The sequence below is a fragment of the Ornithorhynchus anatinus genome, chromosome 7 (genome assembly GCF_004115215.2).
Source record: "Ornithorhynchus anatinus isolate Pmale09 chromosome 7, mOrnAna1.pri.v4, whole genome shotgun sequence".
NCBI classification, from domain to species: Eukaryota; Metazoa; Chordata; class Mammalia; order Monotremata; family Ornithorhynchidae; genus Ornithorhynchus; species Ornithorhynchus anatinus.
The window spans coordinates 37,117,219-37,137,813 of NC_041734.1; the positions used below are offsets into that span (position 1 = coordinate 37,117,219).

The 20,595-nt window shown below is 41.2% G+C and overlaps 1 protein-coding gene across 9 annotated transcripts in view; it reads right to left on the minus strand.

The window, feature by feature from the left end:
• The window catches only part of HDAC4 (histone deacetylase 4), a 516,681-nt gene that overhangs the window by 249,804 nt on the left and 246,282 nt on the right, over positions 1 to 20,595 (minus strand). For all 9 annotated transcript variants that reach the window (XM_029068939.2, XM_029068943.2, XM_029068940.2 and 6 more), the window contains one exon: positions 19,497 to 19,568. In XM_029068939.2, the coding sequence (XP_028924772.1) occupies positions 19,497 to 19,568 (72 nt within the window). The remainder of the gene's footprint in view (positions 1 to 19,496; positions 19,569 to 20,595) is intronic.

The window sequence follows — 20,595 nt, forward strand, 5'->3', positions numbered from 1 at the left end:
CTACCCTTCCTTTCCAAAATCTTAGAACGAGTCATCTACAATCGATGCCTAGAATTCCTTAACTCCCATTCTCTCCTAGACCCCCTCCGATCTGGCTTCCGTCCCCTCCACTCTACCGAGACTGCTCTCTCTAAGGTCACCCATGACCTCCTTCTTGCCAAATCCAATGGCTCCTACTCCATTCTGATCCTCCTTGACCTCTCTGCTGCCTTTGACACTTTGACACTGTCGACCATCCCCTCCTCCTCCATACCTTATCTCACCTTGGCTTCACGGACTCTGTCGTCTCCTGGTTCTCCTCTTACCTCTCTAGCCGATCATTCTCGGTCTCCTACGCTGGAGCCTCCTCCCCCTCCCATCCTTTAACTGTTGGAGTTTCTCAAGGGTCAGTTCTTGGCCCTCTTCTGTTCACCATTTACACTCACTCCCTCGGTGAACTCATCCGCTCTCACGGCTTTGACTACCATCTCTACGCAGATGACACGCAGATCTACATCTCCGCCCCTGTCCTCTCCCCTTCCCTTCGGGCTCGCATCTCCTCCTGCCACCGGGACGTCTCCACCTGGATGTCGGCCCGCCACCTAAAACTCAACATGAGCAAGACTGAGCTCCTCATCTTCCCTCCCAAACCCGGTCCGCTCCCAGACTTCTCTATCACCGTGGATGGCACGACCATCCTTCCCGTCCCGCAGGCCCGCGATCTCGGTGTCATCCTTGACTCGTCCCTCTCGTTCACCCCACACATCCTATCCGTTACCAAGACCTGCCGGTTTCACCTCTACGATATCGCCAAGATCCGCCCTTTCCTCTCCACCCAAACGGCTACCTTACTATTACGGGCTCTCGTTATATTCCGGCTAGACTACTGTGTCAGCCTTCTCTCTGACCTCCCTTCCTCCTCTCTCGCCCCGCTCCGGTCTATTCTTCACTCCGCTGCCCGGCTCATCTTCCTGCAGAGACGATCTGGGCATGTCACTCCCCTTCTTAAACAACTCCAGTGGTTGCCTATCGACCTCCGCTCCAAACAAAAACTCCTCACTCTAGGCTTCAAGGCTCTCCATCACCTTGCCCCTTCCTACCTCTCCTCCCTTCTCTCTTTCTACCGCCCATCCCGCACGCTCCGCTCCTCTGCCGCCCACCTCCTCGCCGTCCCTCGGTCTCGCCTATCCCGCCGTCGACCCCTGGGTCACGTCCTCCCGCGGTCCCGGAACGCCCTCCCTCCTCACCTCCGCCAAACTGATTCTCTTTCCCTCTTCAAAACCTTACTTAAAAATCACCTCCTCCAAGAGGCGTTCCCAGACTGAGCTCCTCTTCCCCCTCTACTCCCTCTGCCATCCCCCCTTTACCTCTCCGCAGCTAAAGCCTCATTTTCCCCTTTTCCCTCTGCTCCTCCACCTCTCCCTTCCCATCCCCACAGCACCGTACTTGTCCGCTCAACTGTATATATTTTCATTACCCTATTTATTTTGTTAATGAATTGTACATCGCCTCGATTCTATTTAGTTGCCATCGTTTTTACGAGATGTTCTTCCCCTTGACGCTGTTTAGTGCCATCGTTCTTGTCTGTCCGTCTCCCCCGATTAGACTGTAAGCCCGTCAAATGGCAGGGACTGTCTCTATCTGTTGCCAACTTGTTCATCCCAAGCGCTTAGTACAGTGCTCTGCACATAGTAAGCGCTCAATAAATACTATTGAATGAATGAATGAATGAACTTTATTTACAAGTTTGTTACAGCTTAAATACTCAAGACTTTCCCTTCAACTCCCTGAAAAATAGTGTATACACACAAATTCAAGTGATTGTCAATAGGGACCAAATGGAGTTCAACGAGAGCCAAGAGCCGGACTCCTTGGGCATGGCTCACTGTTTCTTCAGTGGCCAATCTTTCTCTTGTTGCCCAAGACCTAGTGGAAGGCAATACAACTCCACTGTTTTGTATTATGCCACATTCTCAGGACAGTGTTCTGCATATAATAAGACCTTAATATATACCACTGATTGATTGAAAAGTTGCAAGGCAAACCTAAAACGAGCTCACACCTCCAACCTCCAGGTATAGACTAGGCATCCCCGGTCTCTCACTTTAAAATCTGAGCAGAGTAGCCATGTCTGGACAGAGAGGGATGAGGGGTTCACCTGAATACAGGTTAGAGAAAAGAGGGCAGAAGACTACTTAAGTTTGTCCCTCCTCGCCACGTACACTACCTGCTCAGCATCATTCTGACTCCTACCAATCCCTCCCAATCCCCACTTGTCATTCCAGTAAAAGGAATTTATTACTTTGACTCCTATATATGACAAAGATCGCAATAGGTTGTTCATTCATTCATTATTTAAAGCCTACTGTGTGCAGAGCACTGTACTAAGCACTTGGGAGAATACGATACAACAGTAAACAGACACACTCCCTGTCCACAACGAGCTTACAGTCTAGAAGGGATACAGACATCAATACAAATAAATAAATGACAGATATGTACATAAGTGCTGTGGGGCTGGGGGGGAGAGAAAAAAGGGAGCAAGTCAGGGCAACGCAGAAGGGAGTAGGAGAAGAGGAAGGGGTGGGGGGACTTAGTTTGGAAAGGCCTCTTGGAAAAGATGTGCCTTCAATAAGGCTTTGAAGGGGAGAAGAGTAACTGTCAGCCGGATTTAAGGAGGGAGGGTGTTCCAGGCCAAAGGAAGGCTGTGGGTGAGGGGTTGGCAGCAAGATAGGAGAGATCAAGGCACAGTGAGAAGGTTAGCACTAGAGGAGCTAAGTTTGTGGTCTGTGTTGTAGAAGGAGAGTAGCGAGGTGGGAAAGGAGGAGGCGAGGTGGTGGAGTGCTTTAAAGCCATCGGTGATAAGTTTTTGTTTGATGCGAAGGTGGATGGGCAACCACTGGAGTTTTTTGAGGAGCGAGATGATATGTCCTGAACGTGCAGAAAAACGATCCAGGCAGCAGAGTGAAGTATGGACTGGAGTGGGGAGAGAAAGGAGGCTGGGAGGTCAGCAAGGAGGCCGAGGCAATAATCCTAGCAGGATAGGGTGAGTGATTGCATTAACATTATAAGAGTTTGGATGGAGAGGAATTAATTATGAGCCTCGGAAGAGTAGAAGGATGATCTTGGGGTGTGCTATCTTGGTGCATCAAAGCAACCCCAGAAATGAGTGTGAAACCTAACTCCAATTTCCTTGACAATATTATTTTAATGGAATTTGGTACGCATAAATTCCTGCAACTCAGCTGGAGCCGATAGAGCTCAGAGTAGTCAAACCATCTGCTCCTATACCTCCATGATTTAAACATAAACTCAAGTGTTAGTACTGCCCTTCCCCCATCCTTCCCTCCACACCTTCCCCACCCAACCAAATGCACACACATTTTTTCCTCAACTCTGAATTCTTTTTTTTTCCAATATTTTTAAACCCTTTTTCATGTTCCTAATTTGTTCTACATCCCCCAAGAAGATAACTGTCTTCTGGAAGTGCTTGCAAGCTCATATTGAGCAAGAGCTGGAAACACAGTTAGTACTTGGTAACTTGGCTTTTGAACAGAGCTGAAATGTACTTCCTGGAATTTATAAATAGAGCCATGCATTTCATCTTTAAAAAGTGCAAAGTGTATTGGATTCGTGCTTTAGGTTCTCAGAGATGCATAAAGTTAAAAACTGAGGACAAACAAAAGGAAGTAAAAGAAAGTAATCTTACAGGTCAGGAAATCTCTTTGCTCACCTTTGGCGTTGTGCAAATAATGTAAATACCACATGAGCAAATTCTACCTGTTAATTACAAAAAGGATGAAAACACTGTTGCTCTACATTCTTGTGAGTGGATTGTATTTACCACCCACAACCATCACTATAGGAGAGCAGTCACTACAATGAAAACATTCTTAATCACCATAGCTCATCTGGGCATCCCACAATTGGGCTGACAGAGAAGGTAAAAAACAAGCAGAAGACCAAAAAAAGAGACCAGGGAAAGTCACCAGAAAGAGTCACTAAAAAAGGGAAATATAAAATTCTGAAAACAAAAAGTAATTTGAATTTACTGCTCTTCAAACTCACAGACATCATTTTTTCTTTAGTTTCACCAGTTAGAAGGCAGTAGGGACAAAACACCAACTGAGTATAATTGAGCCCAGAACAACAATCTCTTAAACTGCAACTGCTCTCTACTATTTAAAGATTCTGAGGAAGAACTTACTCAGAGACCCACAAACATGCTGCATTTGTAAAGCCACACTGAGCATCTTTTCCATTTGATGGACAGAAACTGTGGCAAACTTCCATAAACATGATACAGATAGACAGGGGAACAACTCTAATGAAGATTAACTAAATTTCTCTCAACATCAATTAATACAAATGTGGCAATTTCTACCTATCTACGCTCTAACAAGCTTTAAAAAAAAAACCTTGAGCTTCAGAAATTCCCACTCCTCCATCAGAAGGAAAAAATTAATTTACATTTCTGATAAATTGATTCACAGGAGAAAAGATCATTTAATTTAATGAAGATATACTTTGTCGTCGCTCCCTGGCATTAAGCACATTTTTTTCCTCCAAACATGTAATTAAAAACAATTAACATGATTCACCGGCTGAAATCTAAAGGGGGGGTGGAGGGGAAAGACAACCAAGCCTGCAGTCATGGAGCCTAGTTCTGCTATGTCCCCGCTCCAATTGTGTTCTTCAAACAGAAGTCTAGCAGGCCCAAGTGCAACATGCAGGACTGACCATTCTGAGGAAAAAGTGCATCCCAAATAACCAGGGCCTCAGCCCTCTACTCGTTGTGGGAAGGGAATGTGTCTGTTATACTGTTCTACTCTACTCTCCCAAGTGCTTAGCACAGTGCTCGGCACACAGGAAGTACTCAATAAATAAGACTGACAGCCATCAATTCAGATTCCTCTAGGTCCCTGCCCTGGCATTCTGTTCTGTCTTACGGTAGCTCTGCCTCTTAGGGACACACAAGTCAGGGAGTTAAAAAGAATTTAAAAGACATGGCTGGGTATAGGCTCTATGAATAGCATATTTCTGCCAATATTGCTGTTTGTTGTTATACTGTACTCTCCCAAGAGCTTAGTATAGTACTCTCTACCTATTAAGCGCTCAAGAAATATGACAATGAATGAACTCCACTGTACCCAAATGGCTCCATCAAACACAAGTTGAGGCTGGCTTAGGAATGCTACAGAAACCTCTGTGCTTCCTTATCTCCTAATAAAAGGGATATTACTGTTTTTGATAATAATTATAATATTTATTAAGCACTTACTAAGTGTCAAGCACTGTTTAAAGCAATGGGGTACAAACAAGATAACCATCAAGCATGGGCCTGGGAGTCAGAAAAACCTGGGCTCTAATCCAGGCTCCGCCGCTTGTCAGCTGTGTGACTTTGGGCAAGTCACTTAACTTCTCTGTGCCTCGGTTACCTCATCTGTAAAATGGGCATTTAGACTCTGAGCCCCAAGAGGGACAACCTGGTCACCTTGTATCCTCCCCAGCACTTAGAACAGTGCTTTGCACATATTAAGCACTTAACAAACGCCATTACTATTACTACTACTACTACATGATAGAATCGATCTTAGGAAGCAGGAACAGGGACATTTGTGGATAAACAATCAACACAATCACATTTATTTAGAACTTCAGAGCACTGCCCTAAGTTCTTGGGAGAGTGCAATATAACAGAGTTGGTAGACATGTTCCCTGCCCACAACAACCTTACAGTCTAGAAGGGGAGACAGACATTAATATAAATAAATTTCAAATTTGTACTTATATTGTTTGGAGCTGAGAGAAAGCTGAATAAAGGTGAAAATTCAAGTGCAAAGGTGACACAGAAGGGAGAAGGAAAAGAGGAAATTAGGGCTTAGTCACGGAAGGCCTCTTTCGGGCCCTGCAGGACACTCAGCTGAGAATATCGAGGGGATGCTGAGAGAGCAGGGAGAGGGGCAGGTAGTGGCTCACCTCTTGTCAGACTGCCAACTCAATAAGAGTACAAAGCCTACTGGGTCTGACCTAAATATCTTGAATCTACCGCAGAACTTAGTACAGTGCTTAGTACATATTATCAATCAATCATTGACATTTATTGAGCACTCACTGTGTGCAGAGCACTATACTAAGTGCTTGGCAAAGTACAATATACTAGTGTTGGTAATAATAGGGATTGTCTCTATCTCTTGCCAAATTGTACTTTCCAAGCACTTAGTACAGTGCTCTGCACGCAGTAAGCGCTCAATAAATATGACTGAATGAATGAATCTTCATAATAATAATAATTCTGGTATTTATTAAGTGTTTACTATGTGCCAGGCACTGTACTAAGCACTGGGGCGGGTACAAGGAAATCAGATTGGACATGATCACTACACAGGGCTCATTGTCTTAAAACCTCCATTTAACAGATGAGGTAACTGAGGCCCAGAGAAGTGGAGTGACTTGCCCAAGGCCACACAGCAGACAAGTGGCAGAGCTGGGATTAGAACACATGACCCTCTGACTCCCAGGCCCGCGCTCTGCCCACTACCCCATGCTGCGTCCCAATAATTCTGGTATTTGTTAAGCGCTTACTGTGTGCCAGGTATTGTACTAAGTGTGAGTGAGTAGAAGTAAATCGGGTTGGACACAGCCCCTGTACTACATGGGACTCCAAGTCTTTAAAAGTTTCTGCTTGGTGTGGAGGTGAATGGGCAGCCATTTGAAGTCCTTGAGAAGTGGGGAAACATGGACTGAACGTTACTGTAGAAAAAAAAGATCCAGGCAGCAAAGTGAAGTATGGAGTGAGGTGGGGAAACACAGGAGGCAGCAGGAAGGTTAGCAAGGAGACTGATATATTAATCAAGGCGGGATGGCATAAGTGCTTGGTTTCACATGGTAGTTTGAATGGAAAGGAGAGGGCAGATTTTAGCAAAGTTGTGAAGGTTGAACTGTCAAGATTTAGTGATTGATTATATACTATATAAACTATTATTGTTTTTATTATGTTCTAGGTCCTACATGTTTCCTATGCCAGTGGATTACTTGACAGCTTCATAAACCCAAGCAAACTTACCTCCCCAATTAAAAACTTCCTTCCTTCCTTACTCTAACCTGCTCTTTCTTGTCCAAATAGCCAACCATAAAGATTCAACAAAAAAACCCATACGCTATATTTTAATATCTGAAAAAAATGCAACTCCACACCCTTTAACTAGTCTAAAAGTGGAGTTAAAGCTACCAGATTCAATACTGACCTATTACATTACATTGGACACTGGCTTGTGAATAATCTGATTACCCCAAACACCTTACACATTATATACACAATTTTTTTAATATATGCTCTGCACAGAATAAGTGCTCAATAAGTATGATTGAGTGAATGAATATGTGTATATTATATATAAATATGTATTTCAGATAGGATTTATTAAGTGCTTACTATGCGCAGAGCACTGTACTAAGTGCTTAGGAGAGTACAACAGAATTGGTAAGTGCTTAATAAATATGACTGAATGAATATATGTATATTATATATAAACATGTATATCATTTGGTAGTTACTGAGTGCTTACTATGTGCAGAACACTGTACTAAGTGCTTGGGACAGTACCACAGAATTGGTAGACATGTTCCCTGCCCACATGGAGCTTAGAGTTTAGAGGTGGAGACAGACAATAATATGAATAAATTAGGGATATGAATATAACTGCTGGAGGTTAAGGGTGATGTACAGATCCAAGTGTATAAGCAATGCAGAAGCTAAAGAGAGGCAGGCAAAAGAGGACTTAATCAGGGAAGGCCTCTTAGAAATGTGACCTTAATAAGGTTTTGAAGGTGGGGAGCATGGTACATCATACAGCAATCAATGGCATTTAATAAGTGCCTACTAGGTACAGAGTACTAGGTACTTGATTCTATTTATTTGCTATTGTTTTAATAAGATGTTCATCCTCTTGATTCTATTTATTGCTATTACTTTTGTCTGTCTCCCCCAATTAGACTGTAAGCCTGTCAAAGGGGAGGGACTGTCTCTATCTGTTACCGATTTGTACATTCCAAGCGCTTAGTACAGTGCTCTGCACATAGTAAGGGCTCAATAAATACTATTGAATGAATGAATGAATACTATTGAATGAATACAGAGCACTGTACTAAGAACTTGGGAGCTTGGAGTTTAGAGATGAAGTTGTGGAGGCGGTTGCAGGCTAGAAGGAGGATGTGGGAAAAGGGTTGGCAATAAGATAGACAACATTAAGGCACAGTGAGCCTAGGTGCTAGAGGAGTAAAGTGTGCATGGTATGTAGTAATTCTCAACTAGCACACTCTGTATTCTTACGCATCTGACACCCACTGCCTAACTGGCTTCCAAAAAGCATTTTGACAGTCACCGCATCTGCAGCCCCGCAAGCCCTTAAGCACAAACTTCTTACTCTGCCACTTCCCCTATGTGTAATTTATTTTCATGTCTGTCTTCCCCTATAGACAGTAAATTCCTTGAGGGCAGGGATCATATTTAGGACCTCTACTGTACTGTACTCTCGAAAGTACAGAGAACAGTCCTCTGCACCCAGCAAGTTCCCAGTAAATATAATTCATTGATTTTTGATTTACAACACAAGCAATCTGTTATAGAATATACCTTCCATCTTTAAAGTATCCTTGACCACCCCCCCGTTGCATTTTATAGGTGTGAAATTATGAAATAGTAGGGATTAATTCCTCTCATAATTCAGCTGCTAAATTTGCTCTACTATTAAAAAGTAAGAACAGGATGGAAAATTCCAAGCGGTTTCCTAGACTTTTTGAAGAAGCTTTTTTATGTGCCATTTAAAGCTCTCATAAGCACAGGCATTTTATTAGCACAATATAACTCCTAAGTATATAAACCAAAGCTGATAGTAAAGGAAAAACATAGATAAAATGTAAAAAAAAAATTTCTAACCAAAGATGATAAAATACCTTGTAAACAAATCCCTGGATAACATTTCTGGCCCCCCCAAAAGACAGTTCCTAGTAGGAACATAAATTTCTGAAATAAAAGAAAATTATGTTTTGTGTTCTAAATAATGGTTTATGAGCACAAAAAATTGAATAATATCAAATCACTGCTCTTTTGCTTTGACCTCTCTACAATTTACTTACCACATCCTAGCACTTTTAACCATGTCTTTATAGCACCTCTCTGAATTTGCCAAATCTTCGTGTCATAAATTAGAATTTAGCAAGCTTCCTTTTGGATCAAAATACGGATCTCCCCAACAAGACAGTGTCATTTTCTCCTCTGCAAAGAAATGTTTACTCTGCAAACACTTTTCAGGCAACTACAACGGGTCTTTAATACCCTGAAATGAACAAAATGTTTCAGCCCTCTGACTATTCATACTCTTTTCTTCAGGCCCGAGAGTAAGCCGTTCATAATTCTCTGGGTCTATAACCACAACAATATTAAACTTAATGGTGTGGAACAACTTGTGATAAATATAAATAACCTAAACAATCTAATTTCCACCGAAAGCCCTTTATCTTTTGCTCCCTCGAGCACTGGAAAAGTTAACGTAGACTGATTAGGGAATGAGACCGGGTTACAGACAGCTGCATTAGGAAACTGGATAAGCAAAGATGATTGCCTAAGTAAAATAGGAGGGTTCCATTGCTAATCTGCACTGTGGCAAAGCAACCCAACTAAATGTAGCACCAGATCAGGCGTTTTTTGTCAAATAATAATAATGTTGGTATTTGTTAAGCGCTTACTTTGTGCCAAGCACTGGTCTAAGCGCTGGGGTAGATACAGGGTAATCAGGTTGTCCCACGTGAGGCTCACAGTTAATCCCCATTTTCCAGATGAGGTAATTGAGGCACAGAGAAGTTAAGTGACTTGCCCACAGTCACACAGCTGACAAGTGGCAGAGCCGGCATTCGAACTCATGACCTCTGACTCCCAAGCCCGTGCTCTTTCCACTGAGCCATGAGGGGGTTCAGCCAGGGCCAGGGCTAATACTTCTCTCCCAACCTCGCTCTAAACCTTTCCCACATGCTCACAAACATCTGGATTCTTTCTGTCCCAATACTGAATCTTTGCACATCCTCCCACAGAGAGACCTGCAAATCTGTAGTCCTAGTTCAAATCATACCAATGAGAATACAGAGTGTTCCTTTGGAATATACTGTGTAGAAGATTTTGATCCAATATTTAGCAGTTGTAGGGCACATACACATCAAGTTTAATATCTGATTGTGGATTCTTTCACTAAATTGCTCTCCCGAGCAGTTACTTAAAAACGCTGGGCTCTGCTCTTCCAGTAGCTAAGTTACCGTCTGGGACTAAATGGGTAGGGGATAGTTAGAGTGGTCCTCAAACTATCAGATGGACCAATGGAATTAATTACCACTTAAGCACCTGCTCTACTAACACCAAACAATCTGGGGGAAACAACAAGACCTACTGTAAAGGGTGCAGGCCTGGAAGTCTGAGGACCTGGCCATTTATCTGCTGGGTGACCTCTAGCAAGTCACTTAACTTCTCTTTGCCTCAGTTCCTCATGGGATTTGATACCTCTTCTCCCTCCTACTTATACTTTAAGTCTTATGTAGGGCAGAGTCTGTGTTTAGCCAGATGATCTTGTATTCACCCTAGTGCTTAGTTTGGCACATAGTAAGCACTTGGCAAACATGACAGTTATCATTATTATAATTAATACTAATAACAAGCTCTGCAGATAATATATGTAGATGCAGTGCTGTGTGACTACCAGTTAAACACAATCATGGACACTGATTTCAAAATGTCCTTAGTTTTAAAAGAAAAGACGGCATTAAGACATATAAAGTATTCATTTTAAGCAAATGCTCTTTTCAAAGTGATATATTTTACTTTTGGTTTTGGAGAAGGGATAAGAGGAGACCCAAAAGTTGGAACATCTCCCTAGGCATTTCTCCTTGTCTTGGTGCTACGGTTCATCATTTCCATTATCCTTCTGATGGGGTCAGTTGGACTTTTCAGGAGCAACGTATTTATGGTGAGATTTCTTCCCTTGTCTTAAATTCACCTGGGAGTTCAGAGATTATTCTTTCAAAAGCCACCACAGCAAGAAGACACTGCTTTACTTTCAATCAACCAATCAATGGTATTAAGCACTTACTGTGTGCAGAGCACTAAGCGCTTGAGAGAGTAGAATACAACAGAGTTAACAGACACATTCCCTGCCCACATCGAACTAACAGTCTAGAGTCTACAGTCAATCAATGGTATTTATTGAGCACTTACTGTGCGTAGAGCACTGTACTATAATAAATGTTGGACAGAGCAAAATACAACAAAGTTGGCAGATGGATTTCCTGCCCACAATGAGCCTGCACTATCCAAAAAACAGCAACCCTGAAATGAATCCAGGATTTTAATTAATATTTTTAAAGCAATTTGTAAAAGAATATCAAATAAGTGTCAAGAATTGCTAAGATGAAAAGGAATTTAAAAAAGCAGTAATTGATAATGTGCTGTGTCACTAAATACTAGCTCACGAAAGCTCTCTATATCAATACAAAAATCTTAATGTTTGCATATACACTAGGCTTCCTCTCAGAGAAATGTCCCAAGAGGTTGTGCAGGTTTCAGTCTACGGCTAACCTCAAACAGTTCCTGTTTCTAAATTCAAGAGGCACTGCAAGAAATGCTTTTAATCCCTGCAGTGGTGAAGAAATCAAACAAGCTTCTTAGAGTGTGGAGACAAGGAATTGCAGCTGAGGACTGACATCAACTTTATTTCTTTTGGAGATGTTGTTTCATTTTAACATATTACCTTCCTCTTCAAACACATGAATGTTTGTCCTTTTTTTAAAGTTGCATTTCCACGGCAGCACTATACACCCTTGGAAAGATAAAGGAGTTTAGAATTCATTGATAGGCACTTGTTCTCATCTCTAATTTATGTATTTAGGCCAAATTACACTAGCTGTCCTTCAAGTCTAAAAATAACCTTGCAGAGAGTGAGATTGATAGTGCATGTGAAGCCTGACTTGTAGCTGACTACTTCTTCTGTATCATGAGTACGTAGAAGAGATGACCCCTTTCTACCCACACTACTTGGCACCATTTTGTTTCTTCCTCTGTGCTGTGATTTTCTCAAAGGTCCTATTCTACTCGTCACCCCATCTCTGGCTATAAGCCTACCCATCCTCCACTGCTATATCCTAGCGGACCACAGGTATACCACATTACTAGGTTTCGGTTCATTCAATCAAGGGAATTTAATAATGTTGGTATTTGTTAAGCGCTTACTATGTGCAGAGCACTGTTCTAAGTGCTGGGGTAGATACAGGGTCATCAGGTTGTCCCACGTGGGGCTCACAGTCTTCATCCCCATTTTACAGATGAGGTAACTGAGGTACAGAGAAGTGAAGTGTCTTGCCCACAGTCACCCAACTGACAGGTGGCAGAGCCGGGATGCAAACCCATGACCTCTGACTCCCAAACCCGGGGTCTTTCCACTGAGCCACGCTGCTTCTCTGAGTGCTGTGTACCGAATACTATGCTAAGTGCTAAGAGTTGGTAGACATGATCCTTGCCCACAAGGAGTTTAGATTCTAGAGAGGGCAAAAGACATTAAAATAAGTTGCAGACAGAAGAAATGTCAGAGTACAGATATATGCACATGTGCTGTGGGGCCGAGGGTAGGGTGTCTATCCAAGTGCCTGGGGGTATTGTGTCAAAAACATTCCTTCTACCTTCCACGTTTATGGTTACCCTGGTTTGGGACTGCCATTCAGTAAGTGTTTGGGTGTAAAAATATCACCATCATTTGATTCAATGCTAGTGAATGAACTGGCATTTCAGAACTTCATCGTTTGTGATTCTGCCTTACTTTCTGATTTTGAATATGTGGCACTGAGGAGCTGATCCGGAAGCCTGAGGTAGCTACTATATCCTCTCAAGTGCTTAGTACTTGATACTCAATAAAAGCACTCAATAAATGTGACTGACTGAAGACTCTAAAGTTTGTGAAAATTCATATCAAATTTCACACCTATGCTATGCCAACACCAGACACCTGCACAGAACTGTTTCCTCCAACACTGCAATGTACTACATTCTGGTAAGCTTTGTCCGTTGTTCCCTAATTCCACATCTGTACTTTAACCAAAATGCATAATGAAAACAGGTGTTCTTGAAGAACTGACTGTTTCAGATAAGACTGAATTAAAATTCAGGTATTTTGATAACAAAATTGAGTTTGGTTAGCTTGCCCAGGTATTTAAGCGAAACTGTGCTGGTGACTGAAAATTTTGTTTTGCTTTTAATTATGTGAGCTAATCTTGAATCAGGTTCAGTTTGGATAACAAACTTTAAGATTATCATCTTTTCATTATATCCCCCCGAAACACACAAGATTGAAAATGTACTATTAATAGTATATTATGTAATGTATTTAAAGGCTTCACACTTTTGGTTTGTGCTGCAGGTGAGTTCCTTAATTAGGAGCAACTTCTTTAATGTTTCATCTAGATATCATTAACTAGCCTTACTTAACAGATTCAACCACCACCAAAAACATGACACCTTAATCACAGTTGTGAAAATATTCACAACAGTGTATAGATATGAGAATGAGTGTGTGTAAATAAAGGAAGCATATATGCATCCGTTTAAAGGCGGCTCCATAAGAGACAAACTAGATCCCTTCCAAACAACATAATAATAGCCTATTAGGGATTAAAATTGAATTCTTGTTCCATCTCTTAAGATATCTGTTGTGAACACAAAAATGCTCAAATGCTTGTTTTCCAATTGCTCCTTCTGGCTATAAAGAAAGAAGTACGTGTTTTCATGTTGGGTGGACTCTTGGACGGCTGGGAAGTGTTTTCCATGCTCACCTTCCTGATCAGTTTGTTTTTGTTTTTAAGAAAACGACAATTAGTCCTCATTTTGTATGACGGCAAGTACGGCTCCATATGTTGTAACTTCTGGGTTTAATTACATAGCTACTCCAGAGATATTCTACAAATAGGCTGCTAAATGTTAGTCCTAAAGCGTGAAAGACACTAGGTACTACAAGACGTAATTACAAGGGCCAATATTCTAAACAAACAGAATGTAGATTAGTCAGTGTTTCCAATCAATTCTGTAGTAGTAATAATAATAATAATAATAATTATGGTATTTAAGTGCTTATTATATGCAAGACACAGTACTAAGCGCTGGGATGGATACAAGCAAATCGGGTTGGACACGGTCTCTGTCCCAAGTGGGGCTCACAGTCTCAATCTCCAATTTTCTAGATGAGGTAACTGAGGCACAGAGAAGTTAAGTGATTTGCCCAAGGTCACACAGCAGACAAGTGGCAGAGCTGGGCTTAGAACCCATGACCTTCTGACTTCCAGGCCCATGCATTATCCATCACACCATGCTGCTTCTACTATGCCTTGCTACTTCTGTAGGTAGTTGAGGGGAATTTTTTAACACTTCCCAACCAACGTCTTGCAAGACATTATTTTACAAAGGTGTGTAGAGGTGAAGAGGCTGTTGTAGTTTTAAAACCTCCCAGTTTAACTCAACATTTTGTATTGATTTGGGATTTAAAGGACTAATCAGAAATGACCAAGGTAATCCCTTCATATTTATCAAACAGGAAGACTACTTCAGGCTTAAGGTTTAAATTTTGTCAATCTCTGCTTCTGCATTTGAAGCATTTAAGTATTGTCAGAGCTTATATTTGGGGATGAAGGGATAACTGTAGTTGTTTCCCAGAAGCCCAACTGAGCCACCTATGGGCTTTAAAAATCAATCGACCATAATTGAGCACTTACTCTGTGCAGAGCACTGTACTGAAAGTAAAATATAACGAGATAATAGACACATTGCCTGCCCACAATGAGCTTTCAGTCTAGGGGGGAGACAAACATTAATATAAATAAATTAAGGATATATACATAAGTGCTGTGGGACTGAGGGGCAGAGGAGAGGGGGTACAAAGGGAGCAAATCAGGGAGTGGGAGAAAAGAAAATTAAGGTTTAATAACGAAAGACCTCTTTGAGGCCTTCATAATAAGTATAAACTGTCCTGAAATTCTATAAATGAGTCCTAGATGGTAACAGGCATTACAGGGAGAGTGGAATATGGAAGAGTCACATACAAGTATTTTTGGAGCATCTTTTCTTGATCTGAAAGAAAATGTAGTCTCTCCCAAGCGTGCTCCTTATACCAATGAATTATTGGTCGAAGAAGAACAAACAGGCTGTTACAACATGATTATGAGGACACAGAACCAAGCAGAACTAAGTTGCCTAATAGATCTCCTTTCTGAAATCGAAATATTCTTCAAAAAAAATCAGTCCAAGACCATCTCATATGAAAAATTAATCACCTATTTTCAGTTCACAATACAAGATTGCTATTTTTTAAAAAGCTAGAGGCATTAAGAACCATTTACTGATTAAAGATGCAAGTGATTCTTTAAATTTCTCTTCACATGCTCTTGTTTTTCATCACCTCCTCCAACTCTAAGGATAAAAGCAAAGTACAAATTCTGCATATTCAAAGCTTTTCTAGTCACACTACATGTACTGATGTGGAAATGTGAATTTTAAATCTTTGCTCTTTTATTTTCATTTTGGCACAGGCATGATACCTATATGTGACCGATGGTGGTTGGCTGCAGAGAGAGGGGTGTGAATTAATGGCCAGCACAAAAAATTTCCTAGTCATTTTTCTTTCCAATAAGCAGGACAGATGAGATGGTCTCCTGATGTCTTTTCTAATGCTATGTTTCTATGACTTCAGACTCTCCAGTCATGAAGTCCTGACACGGAAGCTACTTCATTTTAAAAGACCTTTCTATAGGTAGAAAGTTGAAGGCTGCATTCACCCTGCGTTGAAAAGTCACCCAAAGGGGAATTGGCATGTTTGTGAAGGAAGTGTCTAACCAGATTGTTTATCTAGATTCTGTCTTTGGACAGCAAAACAAAGTGGTGATATGATCCTCCCAGAATCCTAAACAGGAGCAAGATTAACTCTGACCTTCAGCCCTTTTGATTTTTTGATTTATTGGAAATTACATCTAATTGTTATAGAAAGCAAGGAAATCTTGCTACACTGAAACATGTGTGTGTGTGTGCGCGCACGCGTGCGCATGTGTTTACATATATATGCTTTCATCTGGAGAACTTAAAATGACTAATTTATTTCCACTTGGGAATGTACCATTTTCATGTCCAAACTTGTAGACCTGCCATTTGAATATAATTTTCACTCTCCTAGATATTTTAAAATGAACAATTGAAAAACCATGATTTGCAGGTGGAAAAGTGGAGTCAAATATCACCCAACTCCAGTGGAGACATGAACAAGACTGATACGTAGCGAAATTTGCCAAGTTTAGCAGAGATACAAAAACTACCACAGAACATCTTCAGTCCCTTTCAGAGGCATTTCCCCTGCCACCACCACCCTGGAATCACTTTTAAAGTTGCTCTAAAATGTCATTCACCTTGAAGGCAGAGGCATTGATGCAGAAGTCTAATGGAGAGGAAGAGGAAAAAGAATAAAGTGTCAGCCTGCTCATATCTCCAAGAAGCTAATTATGGAGTCACTTGGAACAAGGAGGCTGGCTCATCTTGGGAGGCAAGAAATAATCTCGATTGTTTTTAAGAGGCTTTACGAATCATCTTTCAGAGAGACAGTCAGCCCCTCTCCCCAAAAGTGTATGCAAAGAGGCAAGAGAGAATGGATGGTGTGAATAACTCAAAAGTATGCACTCCAAGATGATGGAAAAACCAGTGCAAACAAATATCTCCTGTAACATCATTTTTAACTCAAAGGACACAGAGATGGACAAAAAAGGGGTGAAAATCAAGGCTTTCACTTCATATTAAATGGCTTTCTTGTTTTAACTAATAAAGCATAACTAACTGAACTATATGAAATTGCCTACCTACCAATCTCACCACTACCAATCTCAAAGTTTTCCATTTCCAGGAGCATAATGTGTAGAGTGCAACCCTATTTGCAACAGGGAACAGCAAGAAAAGTAGAACTGATCGATGGTGGGATAATTAGTGCCAGTCTGCACAATTGTGCAACGCTAAATAAAAGCTTTTATGTTAAAGGAACACGTTCCCATGGTGCATGCTGGAGTTACTCCTGCAAATTATATACATCATCTTGTTTTCATATTTCTAAGAGTTCAGAAATTGCTTAAGATTACTTTCAATTGTTACAAAATGAGCAATAATAAAATGTGCAGTGACAGGAAGACTACTTTACATAAAAGTATTTCTACTCTGGCATCATAAACACGGCTTTTAAAAGAAATGATTTTCTTATTAGTGTTAAAACTTACTGTATGTTCTCAGATTTACATCTCTGCGTAGACTATTCAGCACTATATTTTTGAGATCAACTGCAATTTTAAATAGCTGAAATAATGGGTTGATAAAATAAATTGCACAACCTACACATTGTGGCATATATACACAAAACATGCTTATGTAACACTATCATCTTTGTACTTAAAGACGGGGGGAAAAAAAACCTTACATCCACTTACCAAGTGTTTTGTGCCTCATCCTCATTTAAATTTCCTCAACACACAGCATGACACCTAAGGCTATGAATATGGGTGAGAACTGCTGGGCGAAAGCACTAGCTCCTACTTTTCCAATAAGGTCCTAGTTGCAAAGAGGTAATTAAGTGATTTTGTTAAGCTTACAGTGTAAATTTAGTGAAGCAGCTAGCAGAAGGACCCCCCCCAAACCTATTAACTCTAATTCAGCATATTTACCAGCCAAATTCAGAGCCTCTATGAGAGGCTCTCTCTTCAGAGAGAGACAGAGAGAGAGAAGGGGAAAATGTTCCAGTGAAAGCCCCATTATGGGTGTGGTGTATTAAATGCTCTAGCCTTCTGAAGAGATGCCAGAATACATTCATAATGTGTCCATTTTTGCTAAGATGTACCCACACGCACTGCTTCATCCTCAGGATTCCCAATGGAAGCCTGCACTACCAAGCAAGATTATTGGATCTAGCCAACTACAATAGCACCCCATTGTATCCATTATTGGAAGACACTTTTATCCATTTTTGGAAGACACTGTGGGAGGACTAAACAGTATTCCCATCTTTTTGCCTCCAACGGGCTTCCCTCTTAAATACAATGTTTGAATTATAGCAAGAAGTTGCTCTTCAAATAAAAACAAAACCCTAAGGAAACAAACTGTGAAAGAACACAAAAATCAGGAGTAACGTTCATTTATTTTAACCTATTGCAAATTTCTCTTCTTTTCACCTCAATCCCAAAATGTGCTGCAGATACTCAGGTGATTGGGTGAAATGGGGAGGATTTTAAAAGTGGGATTGAAGAGACAAGAAAAAAAATGTGCATCCCCTCTAGAGTAAGGTCCTTGGGAGCCGGAAATGTGCCTACCAACTCTGTCATACTGTACTCTCCCAAGCGCTTAGTACAGTGCTGTGCACACAGTAAGTACTCGACTGACCCTTTAAGCCGCATTCGTCGGGGAACTTCACCGCCAATGGAGTCTTCTTCAAATACAAAAAGACAACTCTCTATATTAAATATATGAAGGTCTGGTCAGGTGTCCTTGATAAAAGCTAGCAAATCACTGTACTTAGTGAGAAACACAGCTCACCTTATAAAGATTTTGTCCTTGATCGAAGGTTGAATTTATTTCTTTCAAAAGAGAATAGACAAAGAGAGAGTGAGAATCCCTCTCGACTGCTAGCTCGTTATGGGCAGGATACGTGTCTGCTAATTCTGTTGTACTGTACTCTCCCAAGCGCTTTATGTAGTGCTCTGCACATTGAAAGCGCTCAATAATTAGCACTGATTGGTTGATTGATAAGAATGTCTAATGATGCCAAAGTTAAAAGGATTCTGTTTTGTTTGCTTCCATGTTGCGAGTCAGAATTATCGAGCATCTGGTGCAACATGAAGGGAGCAGAGCATGAAGGTAAATACTGCTGAAATGTTAATAGGGAGGCCAGACCAACCCCCAAAACACAGTGTTTGACACAAATTAAGCGCTTAACAAATACCATAAAACAAACAGAACCGCTTCAAGCTTCTTCAACGGCTACCCCAACAAAACAGAAAGAGGGACACCCTGTCCTAGAGAGGTTTCACACTCACTATAAGGTGAAGGAAAAAGGGGGAGGAAGGGGTTAGTCAAGAGACTACTTCCACTCTATCAAAGCACTTTATGAAGTCAATTTTTTTCCTTCAATTAGACCATGCTGCCCTGAAGACCCATTCATTTCTGCACTCAATTACTGGAGATAAAGTGTTTGCAGCGATTGAAGTTACATACACAATAGCATCAACTCAGAGGCACAATAGTGCCAACATCTTTTAATCAACAACTGAAATGCCATTCTCACTGAGCAAAGGATCAGCCTTTTCCCTTTAGGTGGAGAGCATCCCATCTCTTAATGGAATCACATGAGGCAGAACATTCAACGGGTCTTTTTTCTTGGCATCGCAGCACACAACACACTGAATGGTTTTTCACTTACCAGTACTAGGCATGTGGTTCACTCGGGTTGGATTTAGCAGCTCTACTGGCTGGTCTCGGCCAGAAAGTCCATCTGGAGAACAGAAAAAAGCATTTGGCTTCATGAGTGGCTGGCAGCCCAGTGAAAATATTTCAGAATGATAATTTACTAGAAGCAACTCCTATCAAATGAAGAAAAAAAAAGTGTCCTAACTATTTTTAAGCACAGACATAGTCAGTCAGTAGCAAAGTTCTATTTCTGGTTGCCCAACCAGAAGATAAAAGATCTATTTTACAGAAAATTCACAAAGAATGAGCTATCTTAAAATCCACATTTTCTTCCCAGCAGAATCTCGCCTTGTTATTTTGGATTGGCTTGTGTGTTGCTCCACATGTGACACCTCCATGTGCTTGTCAGGTGTCCAAAGGCAGTCAATCTTACTGCAAAAGCTACAAAATAAACCGACTCAAAAATGACACAGATATCCATCTTCTTCCCACTTAATGATAACATAGTGGAGTTGCTTACAGAAATTCAGCTCTGTGAGGCAAACTAAGAGCAGCCAGGGTATGTGAGCAAGACAGTATGAGAGCACTGTGGGGAGATTCAAGTGCATCTGGATCAAAGTTTTCTGATTGCTGGGACTTCCAGAAAAGCTATTCTTTTTCAAATTTTCTATTCAACTGCTTACGGTATATGTTTCTTTCTGGCTCCCTGCAGTTAGTTAGATGAATCCAAAATTGCTACCTGGTCCATGATAATGGTGGTATGGGTTAAGTGCCTGCAGTGTGTCAAGCACTGTTCTAAGCATTGGGGTAGATACAAGATAGTTATGTCAGACACCGTCTGTGACCTCATTTGGCTCCCAATCAACGAAAGGCACACAGAGGTTAAGATGTGCAACATGCAGTGAGATGGGCATCAAAAAGACTTTTCCAAGGGGTCTCTCATTCCTCAAAATGACACAAAGCATAGGCACTACTTGCAGTTGTCATCATGTTTCCTTTAAGATTCAATTCTGGGAAATCAAAGTGTTGCCCTTGTGGAGGCTATACATTACAGATGTTTATAGTACCCTAATTTTTGTTCTTTGATTAGCTGGGGAAACCATGTTTCTGAG